We start from the raw sequence: 20171 nt of genomic DNA, 5'->3' as shown, positions 1-20171 counted from the left end.
AGCAAACTATATTTTTTGAATACCTTTTAATCAGAGAAGTTCCACCATTGCTAGGCATTTCTCCTTTTCATTTTCAGTGACTTTCAGTGGCAACAAAACTTTTACATCCTCCATAGGTGTTACCCCAACATAAGAACAGTAAGATAATAATAAAACCCTTATTAGAGAGAATCCTTCATGAATGAGAATCCAGAGAAACAATAATAGCAGCAGTAGAACCAGACCTTCAAGAACTCGAAATAATGGAATTACTGCATAGATAATAAAAGAAATTAAAACATAAAAACAAAACCCAAATTAAAAGTTAGTTTCCAGGGTGCCTGAGTGGCTCAGTCAGTTAAGCATACAGCTCTTGATTTCAGCTCAGGTCATGATCTCATGATTGGTAAGGCCTGCAATGACCTCGAGGAGTCTGCTTGGGATTCTCTCTCTCTCTCTCTCTCTCTCTCTCTCTCTCTCTCTGCTCCCTCCTTGCTTGCAGGTGCGTGAACGTGCATGCTCTCTCTCTCTCAAATAAACTTAAAAAAAATTAATTTGCAAAATCAATAATAAAAAGACAACCCAATTAAAAATGGGCAAAGGATCTGAATAGATACATTTCCCAAGAAGATATGCAATAGCCAATAAGAATGTGAAAAGATGCTCAACATTATAAGTGACTAGGGAAATGTAAATCAAAACCCAAGTGAGATATTACTTCACACTCACTAGGACGGCTATCATCAAAAAGACAGTAAGTGTTGACAGGGATGTAGAGAAATCAGAACTCTCACACACTGCTTATGGGAATGTAAAATGGTGCATTAATTTTGAAAAGCAGCTTGGCACCTCTTCAAGAAAAGTTAAATTTAGAGTTATCATAATATGAGCCAGGAATTGCACTAAGTGTACACCGATGAGAAAGAAAAAGATAATACATACACACAAAATTTGTACACAAATGTTCATAGTAGCATTATTTCTAATAGTTTAAGGTAGAAACAACCCAACTGTCCATCAACTGATAAATGGATAAACAAAACATTGTATATCTATATAATATCATCCATCCATAAATAGAAAGTATTCAAACATGCTACAATGTGAATCTTGAAATTATACTAAGTGAAAGAAAGTAGTCTCAAAAGATGACATATGGTAGGATTCCATTTATATGAAACTGTTCGATATAACCAAATCTGTAGAGATAAAATATATTAATCATTTCATATGGCTGGAGTTGAGGGTAAATGGGAAGTTGACTGCTAATGGTACAGGATTTCTTTTTGGGGTGATGAAAATATTCTAAAGTTAACTAGGGTGATAATTTAAAACTTTGTGACTATACTAAAACCCACTGAACTGTCCACACTATAAATGGATGGAGTGTATTCTATGTTAATTATATCTCAATAAAGGAGTTATAAAAAATATGACAAAAGTTAATTTGCAGATTTCAAAAAAAAAAGAAATAGAACTTAATACTGATGAAAAATAGTCACTGAAACTGAAAACTCAATGGAACCAATTAGAAAATAAAAAGTTTAAAGCCGTTTAAAAGAGCAAAACACACCATAAATATCTAATAATGCATATATAAAAATGTGTGCAAGACTTCTACAATTAAAAACAAAAAACAGTGACAGAAATTAAAGAAGCCCAAAGTAAATTTTTAAAAACTGCCATATTCTTGGATTAGAAATTCAGTATTGCTAAGATGTCAATCCTTCCTAAATCTATCTACAGAGTCAATCTGTAGTCCAAATTCCAGGAGATTGTTTTTTCGTGGAACTTGACAAGCTGATTCTAAAATATATGTAAATGCAAAAGTCCAACAACAGCCAAGATGCCCTTGAGTAAGAGCGTCGATTTGTTCTATCTGAGGTCTACTTCTAGCTATCAGGATGCATTCTAAAGTCACAGAGATGAAGACAGTGTGGCATTCGGGCAGCAAAGTGCAGGAGACGTGTTGCCTCCTTGTTTCCCTGGTGATAAACCCATGTGACATGTTACAAAAATGGGTAATTTAAAGTGGAAGTGCAGCAAAGAAATGAAAAACAGTAACAACAAAGTAAACGGAGTTCGAGAAGTAGCTGCCTATGGGCATGTGGACAGCGTGGCCCTTGGAGAGACCCTGGACGTGTAGCCACAAGAACTGGGTGAAGCCTGAACTTACAACATAACCGAGCAAAGTGACTGTGACGAAAAATAAAATGAAGAGGTTTCAGAGAAAGCAATGCCAGCAGAAAACTGCACATTAAAAGAACTCTAGAGGGTATCTGGTCACATTGAAGTCACAAAGGATAAAATATTGGAAGTTGATGCAGGGTTAGGAAGGAGCAGGACAATCCATAAAAGCTTAGAGAAGATGTCTACTCTGTATCTTGAGTTACAGGGGAAGGAGACAAGTGCCATTGAGACCACCCAAGTTCCATTGTCAGTGTTTCTAATACTTTAATGTGTACAACATAAATACTAGTTTAACTCTTTTTTCCACTTCCCTATACATTTGTAACTGGGAATAAGAGAATTTTGAGGATTTTGACAATTTTGTTTTCTTTTTTTTCCCCCTTTTTTTAGAGAGAAAGAGCGAGAGACCACGTGCACAAGCAAAGGAGAGGGGCAGAGGGAGAGAGAGAACTTAAACAGGAACCTTGTTCAGCATGAAGCCCAACACAGGGCTTGATCCCAACAACCCTGGAATCATGACCTGAGCTGAAATCAAGAGTCAGACACTCAACTGAGTCACTCAGGTGCTCCTTGACAAACGTTTTTCAAGGTCATGGCACAATCATATTTTCCCTGCTGATGATTAAGATGGCTTTCAATAGTTTTAACTTGCATGGTCATTTTTGTGGTCCTGCACTGCTGTGCAAAATGGGGACACCTGTATGTAAAATTAATGAATTAAATGTATCAGTTCAGAAATTAGAAAAAGAATAACAGGGGTGCCTGGGTGGCTCAGTCGGTTGGGCATCCGACTTCGGCTCAGGTCACGATCTCACGGTCCATGAGTTTGAGCCCCGCGTCGGGCTCTGTGCTGGCAGCTCGGAGCCTGGAGCCTGCTTCAGATTCTATGTCTCCCTCTCTCTCTGCCCCTGCTCTGCTCATACTCTGTCTCTGTCTCTCAAAAAGTGAATAAATGTTAAAAAATATATATATATTAAAAAAAAGAAAAGAAAAAGAATAACAGAGTCATCCTAAAGACAGCATAAAGAAGAAAAGAAAAAGCAGAAATTCATAAAATAGAAAACAAAGATACAATGGAGAGAACTGAAAAACTGGTTCATGAATAATCAGGAGTAATCAAGGAAATGCATATTCTTACAAACTTACATTACCTATTCTACAGGATAATGTCAATGAAAAAAAACCTGTACTCTTCTTGAGTTCTCAAATATGTGTGAATATATGAAGTGGCAACAGAGAAGCATCTTTTTGGTCTTTGAAACTACAGAATCTAGGAGGTACATTATCTCATTTCATCTTCCGACTACTCAAGAGATGTTGCCATCATCCCCTGTAGGCATGCCAACCTGCTCATAGTCACGAAGTGTTGCCCAAAGTAACACGAATTGATAGCAGCAAGGTAACAATATAAACTTTACTGAGCATCTCTTAGGTGTTGGGTAATAAGCTACCTGCCAGGGTCTCAAGGGAAGATACAATCTGGCCTGGCTTCCACATCCTAGGTAACTGGATCTTTCCTGTGCTTCGGCTGGGGTGGGAGGAAGCTCTATGACCCACGAAGCACCGATGCCACCTACCATGCACCCTAGGGATCACCAACTCTACAACCCCTGTTCTGTCTTGCCTGGCTGCAGAGCACATAGCTAGCGACACAGGACCCAATGTGGCTGCCCATGGAGGTTCTCTCTCACCTCCACGCAGAAATGACCACCAAGTTTACCCTTTAGAGCCTATCAGTCACATCAAGGAAACACTGGGTTACTGGGTTTTCAAGCAGGAAAAACTCATCCATGAGGCTCCTGAGGATGAGATGAGGCAATGTAAGAATAAGAAGCAAGTGGCACACAGCAGGCACTTAACTGAGATCTGAGTTTCTATACAAAGCACAGCAGTACAAGCGCAAGTCAAGCAACACTTGTGAAAAGAGCCATATATAATATATTGTATAACACCTATCACTCACACACACACACACACACACACACACACACACACACACAAACACACAGAGTTAACTGCTCTGTAATTTCCATCCTTCCTAATCCCATAATGTAATACCTGGCATTTATGGTCAGCACCCCAGTGAAACCACCATTTCCAAGGGGGCCAGTGGCCTCTAATCAGCTCACTGCCAGCACCTCCACAGTCTTTGGCTATTCTGACACTCTGATTTCTGCAAGTTGAAAAGGTCCCCATCATGGGGTTCCCATTTCCTTTCTTTTCAGTGTCCCCTTCTTGGCTGGCTCTTTCCAGTCCCCTCTGCCTTAGTAAGGCACAGTGTAAGCAGAGCAGAGGTGAAGAACTCAGATTCTAAAGTTGGACCATCTGTTATCCACTGTGATCTAGGGCACACCTTTCACTTCTAGGTCTTACCTAAAAGTGGAAGTGCCTACACCCAACTCATAGGACTGTGTAGAGAATGAGATGAAATAACACCCGTCAGGGGCTGCACCTTGTGTCTGGCAGGGCCAGTCCTTGATGTTCGCTGTGAGGCATGCTATAGAAGAGCATACTCACAGGAAGAAAAGACTAGGAAAGAGTATAGTGGTGACAAAGCGGGTGTATTAGAGTGGTAAAATTACAGGTGATTTTTTTTTCTCTAGTCACCCAGTTTTCAAAAATAAAGTGTGAGGTCATGCAGACAATTGAACAGAGAGAAAAGGAAGGAGAGAGAAGCAGAGGCAGAGAAAATGCACCAAAGAGTTCATGATTACAAGACACTGTAAAGGCTGAAAAGAAAAAGGACAGAAAAACAGAAACTACCCTCATATCCTTAACCTTCCTCTGTGCTTGGAGTCCCACTTCCCAAATAGGAATAGAAGGCTGTGGGAAGGAAGACTATGGTTTTCAGGAGAAAAAGCAAGTATCCAGGAAAAACAATCATAAAGTTTGAAGCATATACATGATAGTGAAACATCCCACGTGGGAGAAAGACATTATCCGAACCAGAGACACTCACAGAATGCAGAAGCACTACGCAGTCTGAGGCACAGAGAAAGTGAGGACATTTGTGTAAGTCTTTTCCTTTCACTGAAAGTTGTTGAAACAAGACCTTTGATACCAGAACTGCCAGACATGGTGGTATCATCAGGTGTCCCCCCTGACAGCTCTGTCCTCTCCCCCTCAGAGGTATTCCTTAGCTAATGGTGCTGGGGAAAGCTCTCTGGCTGCAGAGTCATGGGACATGAGAGGGTGTGTGTGCTGGGGCTCCCAGGGAAAGATTTCCTCCTTTGTAAAGGGCACAGCTTAGAAGAAATTCTTCTTCCTGCTTTTGGATACAACGGGAGGAAGGAGGACGTGATGTGTAAGACTAGCGACGGCAGCCATCTTGGTACCATGAGGAGTTGAACTTGAGGGTAAGTAGAAAGAAAAGGAACCTGAGTTCTCAGTAATGATTACTTAAACAGGAACCTGCTACTCCTGGCCTTTTTATGTGGGATAATAAACATCCTTAATGTTTACACCACTATTAACTGGTTATTTGGTACTTTTAGGCAAAAGCATCTTAAAATTAATTCATATAACATTTGGTGAGCTGATGTGCTCAGAGGGATATCTAAATGGAAAAAACCCATAGACAGAAATCAGGAATGGCAATGCTACAGCTTGGTCTTAATAGGTGCCAATCCAAATGATAAAAAGTTAAAAAGCTAATCAACTTTCTCCTCCAGCTTTTAGCTCCTTTTTTTCCCCCCTAAAGTGAGACAAGAGACTGAAATGTTCAGTTCTGCCACTCTAATACTCATAATGCATTTGGCCAAGTTTTCCAAGCAGACTCCTCACAGCAAATTTCTATGAATTAGGTAAATATTTTACTGAAAGGATATTTTCTTCACCCACCTCCCAAAGTACAAAAGCATCAGAATAGAACAGAAATTTCACATAAAAAAATTATGTGTATACACACACACACACAAAATGAGAAAGACTGTATATTCTATAGCAACATTAATAAATATTTTAATTCAGGAACACTCAGGTGTCTCAGTCAGCTAAGCTTCCAACTTCAGCTCAGGTCATGATCTTGTGGTGAGTTCAAGTCCCACATTGGGCTCTCTGCTGTCAGCACAGAGCCTGCTTCGGATCCTGTTTCCCTCCCTCTCTGTCCCTCCCCAGCTCATACGCACACACATGTGGGTGCACACTCTCTCAAAAATAAACATTAAAAAATATTTTTTAACTCAACATTAAACTGAAACCTACTCTTGCAATCTCAGTTTTAGAAATGGTAAGAATTCAAAGCACCTGGGTGGCTGTCAGTTGAGCATCTGACTCTTGATTCTGGCTCAGGTCATGATCCCAGGGTTGTGGGATCAAACCCCATGTCAAGTGTCACGCTGAGCACAAAGCCTGCTTAAGATTCTCTCTCTCACACTCCTTCTGCCCCTCTCCTCCACTCAAAAAAAATTTTTTAGGGGCACCTGGGTGGCTCACTCGGTTAAGCGTCCGACTTCAGCTCAGGTCATGATCTCAGTTTCTGGGTTAGAGCCCCGCGTCGGGCTCTGTGCTGACAGCTAGGAGCCTGAAGCCTGTTTCTGATTCTGTGTCTCCCTCTTTCTCTCTCTGCCCCTCCCCTGCTCATGCTCTGTCTCTGTCTCTTAAAAATAAATAAATGTAAAAAAAAATACCTTTTTAAAATTTTTAAATGTTAAAAAAAAATAGTAATAATTTTTCAGCATCCCATTCATTTCTTTCCCAAGCAAAATTTTTAAACTGAAAATTTTATTTATTATTTTTATTTTTTAAATGTTTATTTATTTATTTATTTTTGAGAGAGAGCACATGTGCATGTGAGCGGAGGAGGGGCAGAGAGAGAGAGAGAGGGGGGGGGAGGGAGAGGGGGAGGGAGAGGGAGGGAGGGGGGAGGGGGAGGGAGAGGGAGGGAGGATCTGAAGCGGGCTCTGTGCTGACAGCAGCGAGTCCCATGTGGGGCTTGAACTCACAAACCGGGAGATCATGACCTGAGCTGAATTCGATGCTCAACCGACTGAGCCACCCAGGTACCCCTATTTATTTATTTTTAAATGTTTATTTCTTTTTGACAGCGAGTGAACAGGGGAGGGGCAGAGAGAGGGAGACCGAGGATCCCAAAGTGGGCTTTGCACTGACAGCAGAGAGTCCAATGTGGGGCTCGAACTCACGAGCCATGAGATCATGACCTGCGCTGAAGTCGGATGCTTAACTGACTGAGCTACCCAGGTGTCCCTAAATTGAAAGATTTTAAACTATAGGATTTGGAGGTGGAGGGAGAGGGAAGATCAGGGGAAAGGGGGAAAGGAATGAAAATTCTGAAATGATTCATGATCTTCACATATGAAACACCCCTTCAGTTTTATCAGATGGAATTTATAAATGTTTTGTAATAAAGTTATGAATACCAACACCAAAAGTCAGCAATAAGACAAGCCTTCTTGAAAAATGAGGAAAATATAATCCACTTTTGGTCTCTTTTTTCTGTGAACTGTTCATTACTCTTTCAAACAGAGAATTTAAACAGATATAGGGCAATATTTTAGTCTAAACTTTAACAAAATGAAAAACTAAGCAAATCACAAGAAGTCAGTATTAGGCCTCCAAAAGCAACTCTTGCTAGGGTAGTACTTTACCATGAAATTGCTGTAGATGAGCAGAAAATTACTAACTATATGAGATGGTGAATATAGCAAAAAGACAACTTGAGACAAAAATAAAACACAGAAGTTATTTCCATTCCCTCTGAATCAAATACATATCCACATGAAAGAAAATTTCATCACTGCAACATATTTTCCTTATTGAAACTGAAGAAGGTTTCAGCCTGTGTTTGCAACAACACGGTTGCTGTGGAAATAGCTGATTCAACATTATGAACTCGCAGCTGAATAAAGTAAGGTGTGGAACAGAAATCTTATTTAAACAGTGGCAGGAACCATAAAACATTAAAAAGGCAAACTGAATGATGGTGAATCAGCACCATATAGTTTAATGTAAGGGTCACACATTTTCCCTTTGGGCCTGACACAAATAGGATGTGTCTTTTTAATTTAGTTCTATTTTTGGAACCCTCTAATCATCACCATCATCCCTCAAATGTCCTAAGTTTTACTATCTGCTTCTGACTGCACAACGCACTGTGTATTTTATGAAACTGACTCTGTTGAAGACAGAGTTTCTGTAGTTCCTACCTCACCAGAACACGCACAAGTTATGCCACCAACAAAGCACACGTCAGGGCTTTGAAAAATTTCTGCCTGTAACTGATTCTATTAAATACAGCAGCACGAACTTCACCATCACACGACATCACTTCAGGCTTAGGTTTCAAGACTCTTTACAAACTCTTCAAGAACGGAAGTTGTCAGAGAATGTTACTGGGTGCCCAGATCCACTTCACACCCTGTAACCCAGCCCGCACCCCCAGCACTGTTATCACACCTGGAATTTGTTCTTCCGCTTTTATGGGTCAGGTAAGAGTTCTCCAAGCCATCTTGAAAACCCTTAAGACACTTTATATAGAAATGATGTGAATTATTTTAACCCTAAAATATATGTTCTACATGCAGCCCCTGCCTCCGCCTCCCCTTTCCATAGAAACACACTTTTAAATACACACACTTTACCAATATTTTCCTCTGCTTTTCTGAACCTTTCAAATCATAACAAGCATTTTGAAACCAGAAATCTTATCCTTTGTAAAAAAAAAAAAAAGAATCAACAAATTTTAAAAATAATGGTTATGTGTGGGGCTATTAAGAAAAGGAAAAACAGCGACTGTTCCACCCTTAGGAGAGGACGCAGTGAACGGACTCTGTAAACAGAAACCCAGATTCCCTCTGCAGCTGGCACTGCTGAGGGTGTGGCTGCCCTCCGAGTGTGCACAGGAGATCAATTCATACCAGCAAAACCGGAAAAATCACAACTGAGAGCAACTGTGGAAGCAGCGAGAGCCAAGAGCAGGACGTAAAGGAGTCTGCTTTCTGCTAGGTGAGTCACAGGAAACTTTCCTGCCAGAGTGGGGAGGCCCGCCGTGCCCATCTCCTTCAGTTAAGAATGTAGGTCAAAGCTCCCTGGGTTTCATGCTCCAGGGATCCGAGGGGAAGGGCTAGGGCCCAAGTTTAGAGGCAGAAGCCCAGTTCCTAGGGAGCAGGGAGGTCAGCCACTGGCCTTGGCCTGCCTTCTAACTAAGCCTCCACTTTCAGCAGACTACAGCGAACTCCATCATTCCAGAAGTGAACAACACACGGGAGTACTGGGGTAGCCCTTCTTACTATTCTGGATTTGGGCCACCTTGTGTATTCTTACGAGGGCTCACAGGATGAAAGGCTCACAGGATGAACCAGCTCAACTTGTGTTTGTATATAATGACGGTCAGCTCACCCAGCTCTGTTGACACAGGGGACCCGGTGGCAATCTCACCAATCTTGGCCACTCCATCGTAGTAGGCTTTTCCCGCAAGGATCATAGCTAGACAGGGAAGGTGACACACAAAAATCATCACTTACACAAGGAAAAGAGGAAGTGCATGGAGGTTTGCTTCCAAATATCCCTCAGTCCCTTCTGGGTGCAGAAAGGTTTGGGCTGTGACAAGGGTGGCTCTCGGAGGGCAGGGCTTGTGCCTGATAGCTGTGACGTCCCTCCACTGCACTTTCGGAGGCCCCCGCCAAATGGAAAGCTCCACAGGATCCTCACCTTGGACCAGCCCTGGCATAGCTGAATCCAGAAAAGGCCCTGCCTTCTGATGCCAGTTCCAGAGGGGATATGTTTCCAACATCAAATTAGGGCTGGAAACATATCCGCTCCAGCAAGAGAGCTTTTCTCAGCTGGTTATTCTACAGCTACACAGGTCTGCAACATTATTAGTTGAAAGAACTTGCATGGGGTGGCCCAGGAACCTGGCCTTTCAATGGCACTTTTACTTTTCTATTGAAAAAGTTATTCTGAGCCACAAACAATAAAATAATTGTTGTTAGGGGGGAAAGGTATGAAATTTAAAATACATTATTTTAATCACTCCAAAAACACAACAGAATTCTCTGAAAAATAATTGAATGTTCTATCATCTCCCCACTACCTTTTTGGCAGAAACAAGGAAAGCTTCTATTGCTGTATCAATTGGATTCTATTTCTCTTAAAAATAGTATTTCTCTTTTCAAATTGATTCTGAAGACTAAATTATAAGGTGTAGAAATCTGTTTTTGATTTTTCTTTTTCCTTCCTTTCTTTTTCTTTAGGAAAGGGAGTCAGGGGCAAGACAGACCTGGGTCTGCATTCTGCCTTTACTTCTAATGACATGACCTCCCTGGGCAAGGTCACTATCCTTTCTGAAACAAAGGAGGGTCATCTATAAAATGCCCTAAGAGCACAAGCATGGAAGCTGCTAATATGGATTCCTTCCTTCACTTTCCAACAAGCTAGGTTTGGTAAGACTGATAGTGTACAACAAGCAAGCTTTTTAGCAACACCTAGCCTATTTAGTGTGGTTTTGAAGAAAATAATTTATTTTGCTTTACTCAAAGACTAACTCTGAAGAATACAAAATTTTAGAACTAAAAGAGCCCTTAGGAATCTCTAAGATTCCTTTCCTTTTTACTGCGAAGAAAACCAGAGGCCATACCAAGTGCTTTGCCCCAATTTATAATGGGTATTGTTTTACAACAGTGGATTGAAAAAGATATCTCAAGCATTAAAAAGTAGGGGGGAGAAAGTAGGGGGTGCCACAGAACAAATTATGTACAAGTCTAGCTGAGGATATTACTGGCCAAAAAAGTAGCATTTTCATGGCAAATTCATCTATTTCTTGTAGAGTTGAAAAAAAAATGTAAAAGTTACAGCTTGTACTAATATGTATACAAGTTTAAGAAATGTAACGCTCTATTATACAGTTATTTCATAAGACTGAGGATAACCTTAAAGTATAATAGTAAAAAAGAACACTAACAAGTAGCATTTATATGGACTTTCCAAGCCTTACTTAAGTTTACCTATCCAAGAATATTAAGACATGGGTCAGTGATGTTATCACCCTGTTTCATGAAGGAAAGTGGAGTGAAGATATGCTGGGACGTGCCCAAGGTCAATGGCAAATCAGAGGCAGTGCACATAACTCCAACTAAGGTAGTTTACTTCCTCAGTTCTAAATCACCGTGCTTTTCACGACTCTTTGGTCTCAGCTAGAACTGAAAAAGAGAGGACTCTACCTAAAAACAAGGTTTGTAGCCAATAAACTGGCAAGTTAATAGGTGCAACTTTTAATAAGAGGATTTTAAGTTGTACGATACTGATAAGCTGAAAAGCAGATCAGTGGGAGAATGGCATATATGCACAATGCATAAAAAAAATTTTCGGTTTGCATCCACACGTGAAATTGAAATTTTTTGTTAACTGTTGACTTATGTTTAAAACTATTTAACCTCAGAATGGTAAAATATTCTTGCTTTAATAATAAAGTTGAATTAACTTTAAAAACTATATAATTTATCCAGAACTTAATAAAGAATACTATTCTCATAATTTTGCCATCCCCCCTTTGTGAATACATTAGGAGATTTTCTATCACTTGTTTTAAGGAACGAAGCATATTTGTCCTATTTTAGTGGTTGACCAACTACTTCATCAATCTAATCTACAAACTGCTACCAGATAATTTTCCCTTAAAGTATGATTTCATTAGGTTACAGGAGTGCTCAAGAACCTTCATGGCCTCGACTGCCCATAGTGTAAGCCCACACTCCAGAGTTCATGACAGATTTTACAGAAATCGCCTTGGATAAACCATACCTCCCAGAATTCCCAACTTTTGTAGTCCCCTATACATTGATTGTACTGCCTTTACAGGACCTTAAGAAATGATAAACTATTGCTGCCTTAAGCCACCAAGTTTAGGGAGACTTTGTTATGTGGCTATAGACAACTGATGCTGCATTCACATGCATTAACAATCTGACCCCATTCCACCTTGTATTTTACTATTCCCCAACGGCTTCTCACTCATGCCAGTCTGGGCCTCAGATTTTGGCTTGGATGCTGTCTTTTCTGCCTGAAACCTAACATGTGTCAGCTTGCACAGCTCCTACAAGGCCTCCCGCCTGCTCTGTTCCCCACCAACTTCACTGCTCAAATTCCTGTGACACTGCTCTTTCCATGCTCTTTGTTAGCTGTGAATGTTGTCCTGACTTATGACCTAAGTGGTGACTGCACATCTGGCATCCTCAACTATACTACAAATTCTTACCGAGGACTTTACAAATTTATCTCAATTTCTCGCTGGCTTCAGTAAAAAACAGATGGCCTGCAGAAATTCTGGAAATACTTTAAAAGTGCAAAATAGTCCCTTTGGGGAGAAGCCTTATTTAGCAAGAGACTAAGCTGCTGGCAGCTCCCTGAGTCACCTTGTAAAACTGCCTCGGAGAGGCACCAAGTGCTAGAAAGAAAAAAAACCATCGCAGGTCATTGTGACTTCCTTCACAGGGGCATCTAAAGCAATGACTTTGTGGCCTTGTGACTAAGCAGTCATGGAGGGAGAGTCAGCTGTGCAAGAATTCTAAAACCAGTCTCCTGCTCTTTGATAAGGGAGGTGAGGGGTCACCTACAGAGGTCGCTGACACTTCTTTGGGGGTGAGGGATGGTTTCCCAACAGTGAAAATGTCTGGCAAACAGCACAGAGATCCAGAAGAAAGTAAATAAGTAGTTTACTTTCCCATGATTATGACAATTGGGCACCTGTCATCCAAACTCTAGCTACCATACCCCCTCTTCCTGGGGCATGCTTATGCTAAGGGTATATGAGGTCACAGATTTATTTTCAAAACCTCAAGAGGGAGCAGCCAAAGGTGTGACATGGTGAAAGAAGGAAATGAGAAATCCATAAAAGACCCAGAACTTGATCTGAACCATTGGAAACTAAGTTTTCTACTTATGTTACATGGTGGTTTTAGTGAACCAAAGTAGAGGGTGAAAATGGTGTCTGAATATTTTTGGGGTGACACTTGTTACATAGGGAGAATTATTGTGACTGTGTTAAAATCTAGTGATTATCAGCATCTCAAGTTTTTAAGGTGATCACTGATAACATTCACCTCTTAGTAGGGAAATGCATGTGTAGATGCAGGTCAGCTTCCTCCAATGAAACCTCTTGAAACTAGCAAACAACTCCAGTTCACAAAGAGAGACAAAAGCCAACACCTGAATTCATTTTAAAGGAAGCACTCTTTTGGAAATGAAAATTTTAACTTCAACCTTTAACTCAGATGTTTTTCCGTTCAGGCTAAAACTTTTCTCATATCACTATCAGAAGTTATACACCCAAAGGCAAGAAAGTATTCTACATAAATAAAAAGAGAGTAATTCTTCTGCTGCAAGACACTAACAAATATTTTAAGCACACATTTAATATATGTTATTAGTTCACGACGAATTTGGTTTGCAAAGTGGAAAACATGTTTATGGCAATGATGTAAAAGATTGAGTCCGGTCAAAAACCATGATCTGGTAATTGAAATACATTACTTAGAATAGCCAATGATTCAATTTATTCATTTCAAATACACTAATATCCTATCATTGCAAACTTCCATAGAATTAACCTAAGTATTGTTTCTAACTTCAAGATATTTCAAAAATTCACTATTAACCATATAAAAATAATTAAGTAAAATATTTACTGAATGGTTTTTATATGTGCACTATATTTATAAATTTAGAAAACACACTTACCATTAACAGCTTTTTCATAATTTTTTCCTAGGTTTATTAAATTTCGTAGCCCAGGATTGAACTGTTCCATAACATTCTGACAAACAAACAAACAAACATATTAATAAGATAAGCAAACAGTAGATCAAGTAATCTTTAGACTTTGTCACTACATAGCCATGGATGCCTGTGTATGCTCGACAGTACGTCTACAAAGCCATGAATGTTTACTTTAAAATAATGAAGAGCACATACTTCTTTACTGATGGAACAGGGCACTCGTACTGGCAAGACACATGTGATCCTGGCAGTTTCCCAGTTGCCCAAGGGCTGCCTAGAACCTACTATAAATGGAGCAAGTAGCCGACATGCATACCTCCAAAGCATACCCCACAGGAGTTACAGGCCCAGAAGCTGATGCTCCCAGTGGGGTTTAAGTAGGTTAATGGTTGTCACGCTAATGTTAAAAACAGGTGTGCATGATTGGAACCTTATAACTATATAAGCAATGTTTTGGTTATCAATTGAACAGACATTTCTTTTTTTTTTTTTTAATTAACGTTTATTTATTTTTGAGAGACAGAGACAGAGCACGAACATGGGAGGGGCACAGAGAGGGAGACACAGAATCCGAAGCAGGCTCCAGGCTGAGCTGTCAGCCTGTGTTGAACCCATGAACCATGAGATCATGACATGAGCCAAAGCTGGATGCTTAACTGAGTCACCCAGGTGCCCCTGAACAGACATTTCTAAGAGATCTTGTTTTTACTATGCTTAATAACCAGGAGAGGGTATGAGGGTGGGTGTTGGTGATGGCCCTAGGACACAGGCCAGTCTGCAACCTTCTGTCCAGGTGGTCACTGGCATTTTTTTTCCTAGTGATCAGTTTATTCATTAAGTTCTTATGGAGTAACCACCGAGTGGTAGGTAGGTCCTGTGCACACAATAGTAGATGGAAAGACATGGTTTCCCTCTCATAGATTTCATGATGCCGTATCTCTGCAAATGTCATGGTTTTCATTTTTAAAAGTGTTATTCTTATATCACTAGAAAGTCACAAACATAGAGACAAATGCTATGATAAGTATAAGAGGCAATTATTTGGAATGTTGACCTAAACTTAGATTATCCTAAATCTGAAGTACAGACAAAAGATCATTCCTATGGGTTTCTGACTTCTTGACTAAGAATACACGGTGACTGAATGTATTTGTTCCATCTACAAATAATGAGCTTCACAGCATTAGTCACTCCGGGTGGACCACTCAAGTCTCCTTACCTCCTCTCCCCAAATGTGAACCCTATTTGTACAAGACCAGGCAATAAAAAGAATGAAAAACATACAACATTCAAATGGCAGATACTTGATACACATGCTCTTCAGGATAAAAGGTTCTCCTTTATAAACCAGTACAGAGAGAACATAGTAACTTTTATTTTATCAAACAATGATAAAGGCTTATCATGAAAAACAACCCTTGGCTCAACCTTTCCCTAAACTTCAACTTACTCCTAAGAGCACTTTCAACTAAGTTGTTATTCTTATATTCATTGCCATAGTTTTGGATAATATTCTTGATTTCTCAATTTTGGACAATAATGACTGGCTTTCTACTACCCTAGATAAGGGCTCAGCTCTCCATATCACTCCACTTTCCCTACCCCAATCCTTCCTATATAATTAAATGGCAATTTGCTGGTAAGTTGAGAGGGTTTATTATGACTTTGTAAATATCGGTCACTACAATGCAAGGAATGTACTAGGGATTATGTTCCTTTCTTGGTACAGTCTTTGTTTCTCCTGGGATTAACAATCATCTCATCACCCTCCACACACACCACCCCTCCCCGGCTTAGTTTTCCATGAATCTACCTTAAATTTTTCCACATGCTCCATCCCATCTAGCAGAAGTCTATCAATATTATTTTTCAAATGCACAAAGTTGTCAGCTAATCTTCCATTCCATTTTTCCCCTGAACTTCCTCCAAGGACTCCGTCCTCTTGCTCAGTCTGGCCTGACTGTCCCTGCCACGCTGCTACCCTTGCATGTCCTTTTCTAATCCCCTGTGTTAGAGCTCTCATTAACTGGACTCCACACCTTCCTCTTTCATTATTCCCATCTGCTGAAGATCATTCTCCAAGAACAGCCTAAGGAATGATGCATGATAGATAAATTTGAGTAACCATGTGTCTGACATTATCTTTACCTTGACATTTGATTGATATTTTGCTGGCTAGAGTATGACAAAGCAAAAGTGATTTTCCTTTAGAATGTTAAAGACACTGCTCCACAATTTTTAACATCCAGTTTTGCTACTGAGAAGTCAGCCGTCATTTCTTCTTCCTTTGCATAGGACATAGTTGGGGGTGCTTATTTCTGGAAGACTTCTCTTTATCCCTGTGTATGCATAATGGTCTGTCTTAGTATGGGTACTTATTTATTTTACTGGGCATTCAACAGACCCTATCCATATAGAAAGTTATGCCCATTAGGTCTGAAAAATGTTCCTGTTTTGTTTTTTGTCTCTCCCTACTTTCTGGAATTCTGATAAGGATTTTACACACCCTGAATTTATTATCTAATCATTTTACCTTTTTTCTTTGATTTTCCACTTTTTGTTCCCCCATCTCTGACAGATATCAACTTCACATTCCAAGTCTTCTATTATGTTTTTTAAAACTTTTGATATCATATTTTAAATTTGGGCTCTTTGCAGGTTTTTTTTTTTTTAATTATCCCTTTTTAAAAGTATCCAGTTCTTGTTTTGTGAATGATGTATCTCTAATCGGAATAAATTATAATTTTTTTGTTATTTTCTTCCAGTTCCCCATATTATCTCCTAATTATTTCTTTTCATTGTTTGGCATCCATCTGTCTTTTGGGTTGGAGGCTTTCCTCAGACATCTGGCAATCCCTGATAGCCTGTTCATATTTAGAAATTTTTTTTAATGTTTATTTATTTTTGAGACAGAGAAAGACAGAGCATGAATGGGGGAGGGTCAGAGAGAGAGGGAGACACAGAATCCAAAGCAGGCTCCAGGCTCTGAGCCGTCAGCACAGAGCCCAATGTGGGGCTCGAACTCATGGACTGTGTGATCATGACCTGAGCTGAAGTCGGATGCTTAACCGACTGAGCCACCCAGGCGCCCCTAGCCTGTTCATATTTAAGAGTAAAATCCTAAAATGCTGGCTGGAAGCTTGTGGGTGTGGGTGTGTACACTAGGGTTGTTGTTGACTAGTAGGCTTCATTCAGAGTAACTGGACAAGTCAGCTATAGACAAACTGGCCATGTGACAGTAACCAGGGTCCACTGAGTCTCTCTAGACAAGTTTCTTATTTCCTATCAGGGGTAAGGGAAGAGGCAATGGCCAGGTGGCTGGCTTTCCCCACCCATCAGGAAGGTGACTGGGTTGGGAATTTCACAGTTTACTGAGTTGATTTTTACTGAATTCCTGCTCTCTAAGGTTTATTCCCTCCACCTTCTGCTGTTATTTCCAGGTCGAGACCTCCTCTGATTCAGTAAGCCCTGAGATTAAATCTCGAGTCTGCCAGGCAGAGAGAGCTTCTAGTAGTAGTGGTGGTTCAGGTAGGAAAGAAAAACTGTCAGTTTAACCACCTTGTGTAACTCCTTTTCTGGCCCTGGGTGTCCCCTCCATCCCCACCTTCTGTGGGCCTGCTCTCCAGCCTCTCAGGTTCTTTGAGGTGAATGGCTCAGCTCTCATCAGTACTCCCACTGCAGAGTCTTTAAGTTTTCTTAAGGCAGCTACCACTCCTCCAAATTTTTCTAGGCTGTTCATCAACTGCTCTTTTTTCAGTCCTTTCTACCATGAATTTATGGCTTCCACCCACCCTCCTTTCCTCTCCTTTTTCTTTTCCTTCCTTTGCTATCATTTCAATGTATTCTCTCTTTTTTTTTTAATGTTTATTTATTTTTGAGAGAGACCGAGACAATGCGAGTGGGTTAGGAGCAGAGAGAGAAGGAGACACAGAATCCGAAGCAGGCTCCAGGCTCTGAGCTGTCAGCACAGAGCCCGATGCGGGGCTCGAACTCATGAGCTGTGAGATCATGACCTGAGCCAAAGCTGGATGCTCAACTGACTGAGCCACCCAGGCGCCCCATCATTTCCATGTATTCTTAGAAGAAAAACCTCAGGGTCAATCTGCTGTACTTAACTGGAAGTCCACTCATCCTGTGTTATTGAAGCCAGTCATCTGTTTGAGCCTCATTTACAACCAGCAGCCATAAAGCCCCAAAGCCAAAGATGACTCCCATACCAGTCTCTCTGAAAGATCTAAGTCTCAATACTGGATCACAGGGACCTAAAGCCATAGCTGCTATTTCTACCCTCTTTTCTCAATTCCCTTGTTTTGTTTTTAGGCTTATTTTGAAATTGTTCAAGATTCACAAGAAGCTATAAAAACTGTACTGAGAGTTCTCACATATGCTTTTCCACTGACAGTAACTTATATAACTGTGGTACATTATCAAAACCAGGAAACTGATATTGGTACAATGCTTAACTAAACCGCAGACTTCATTTGTATTTACCAGTTTTTTTTGTAAGCTTCTTTTGTTTTTGTTTTTTTTAATGTTTTTATTATTTATTTATTTTGAAAGCGAGAAGTCCATGAGCAGGGGCAGGGCAGAGAGAGGGGGAGAAAATCCCAAGCAGGCTCCGCACTGCCAGCACACAGCCTGATGTGCAGCCCGATCTCATGAACCATGAGAACATGACCTGAGCGGAAATCAAGAGTGGGATGCTTACCGGCTGAGTCCCCCAGGCACCCCTGTATTTACCAGTTTTTATATCACTCATTTTGAGGGGGGAAAGTGCATTGTGTCTATGAAATCTTAACACAAGTATAGACTTATGTGACCATCACCACAGATACAGTACAGAACTGTTCCACTAACACAGTGATCTCTCTCATGCTACCCCTTTACAGTCACACCCTCTCCACCAATCTCAATCACTCTAATTTTGTCATTGTGAAGATATTATATAAATGGAATCATACAGTATGTGACCTCTGAGACTGGCTTTTTCACTCAGCACAATGTCCTTAGGAACCACCCAAGTTGTTGGGTGTATTAATAGTTTATTCCTTTTTTTGGCTAGTAGTATTCCACAGTACAGATGTATCATAGTTTATTTATACATTTACCCGTTGAACATTTTGGTTGTTTATAGTGTTTGGCAATTGCAAATAAACCTGATATGGACAATCACATACCGATTTCTGTGTAAACGTAACTGTTCATATCTCCAGGATAAATACCTAGGAGTTCAATTGCTGCGTCATATGGTAGGTATATGTTTAACTTTATAAGAAACTGCCAAACTATTTTCTAGAGTGCCTGTACCATTTTACATTTCCATCAGCAATGTATGAGATTTTGGTACTTTTTAAAATCTAATAACTTTATTGGAAAATAATTGCTTTTTAATAAAAGGATAAAACTACTTTTCAATATCTCTTTCAAAATTCTTATAATAATCTTAAGAGACTAAGACAACAAGAATGTAAGTTCTAATAAAAAGATAAAACTTGGGGTACCTGGGTGGCTCAGTCAGTTAAGCGTCCAACTTCAGCTCAGGTCATGATCTCTTGGCCTGTGAATTCAAGCCCCTCCATCGGGCTCTGTGCTGACAGCTCAGAGCCTGAAGCCTGCTTTGGGTTGTGTCTCTCTCTGCCCCTCCCTCACTCATGCTCTCTCTCTCTCTCAAAAATAAACATTAAAAAAAAAATTAAAGATAAAACTTTAAAAACATCATTTAAAATTCTTATAATAAACTTATGAGGCTGAGTTTGGATGGGTAAGAATATAAGGAAACAGATGCAGAGCTAACTCTGTCTACTAGAATACAGTCATTAAAAAGAAGCCCAGATCTGTGTTTTTTCTTAAGATTATTCTTAGTTCAGCTAAGCCAAATAAGGGGAACATATAATTTGATTTCTTGATATAATTCCTGAAATGTTTACATATAACTCCTATCTTAAAATATCAAAAACAATGAATTAATGAGAACTTCCAAAATTAACACCTAGCATAAACCAACCATCCAAATGATTCTCCTGGGGAAAAAAGTTAACTCATAAGACTTAGGACTACAATAAGCTTCAGAGAAAACAATACAAGAGTTTTTAGGCTCAAAAGTTTAACATACACTTCAATTTCTTATTATTTAAGTTCAGCTACAGAAATTTTCCCCCCGGAAACTTTGGCCCCCTTGAACAGTGGAAAATCCATTTCTACTCTGGCTCTTGGCCATTAATCTAGTTATTTTAGCTGAAGTACATGTATTTTTAAACTCAGGAACAAAAAAG

At 40.0% G+C, this 20171-nt stretch overlaps 1 protein-coding gene across 2 annotated transcripts in view; it reads right to left on the bottom strand.

Annotated features, from left to right (window-relative positions):
• The window catches only part of BAIAP2L1 (BAR/IMD domain containing adaptor protein 2 like 1), a 93745-nt gene that overhangs the window by 54498 nt on the left and 19076 nt on the right, over positions 1–20171 (bottom strand). For both annotated transcript variants that reach the window (XM_053213319.1, XM_053213318.1), the window contains exons 2-3: positions 13861–13936; positions 9526–9612 (exon numbers count right to left, since the gene is read on the bottom strand). In XM_053213319.1, coding sequence (XP_053069294.1) covers positions 9526–9612; positions 13861–13936 — 163 coding nt within the window. The remainder of the gene's footprint in view (positions 1–9525; positions 9613–13860; positions 13937–20171) is intronic.

This window comes from Acinonyx jubatus, chromosome E3, assembly GCF_027475565.1.
Source record: "Acinonyx jubatus isolate Ajub_Pintada_27869175 chromosome E3, VMU_Ajub_asm_v1.0, whole genome shotgun sequence".
Lineage (NCBI taxonomy): Eukaryota > Metazoa > Chordata > Mammalia > Carnivora > Felidae > Acinonyx > Acinonyx jubatus.
Note: the sequence above shows the minus strand (reverse complement) of the source record. Positions and strands in the feature narration are given on the sequence as shown.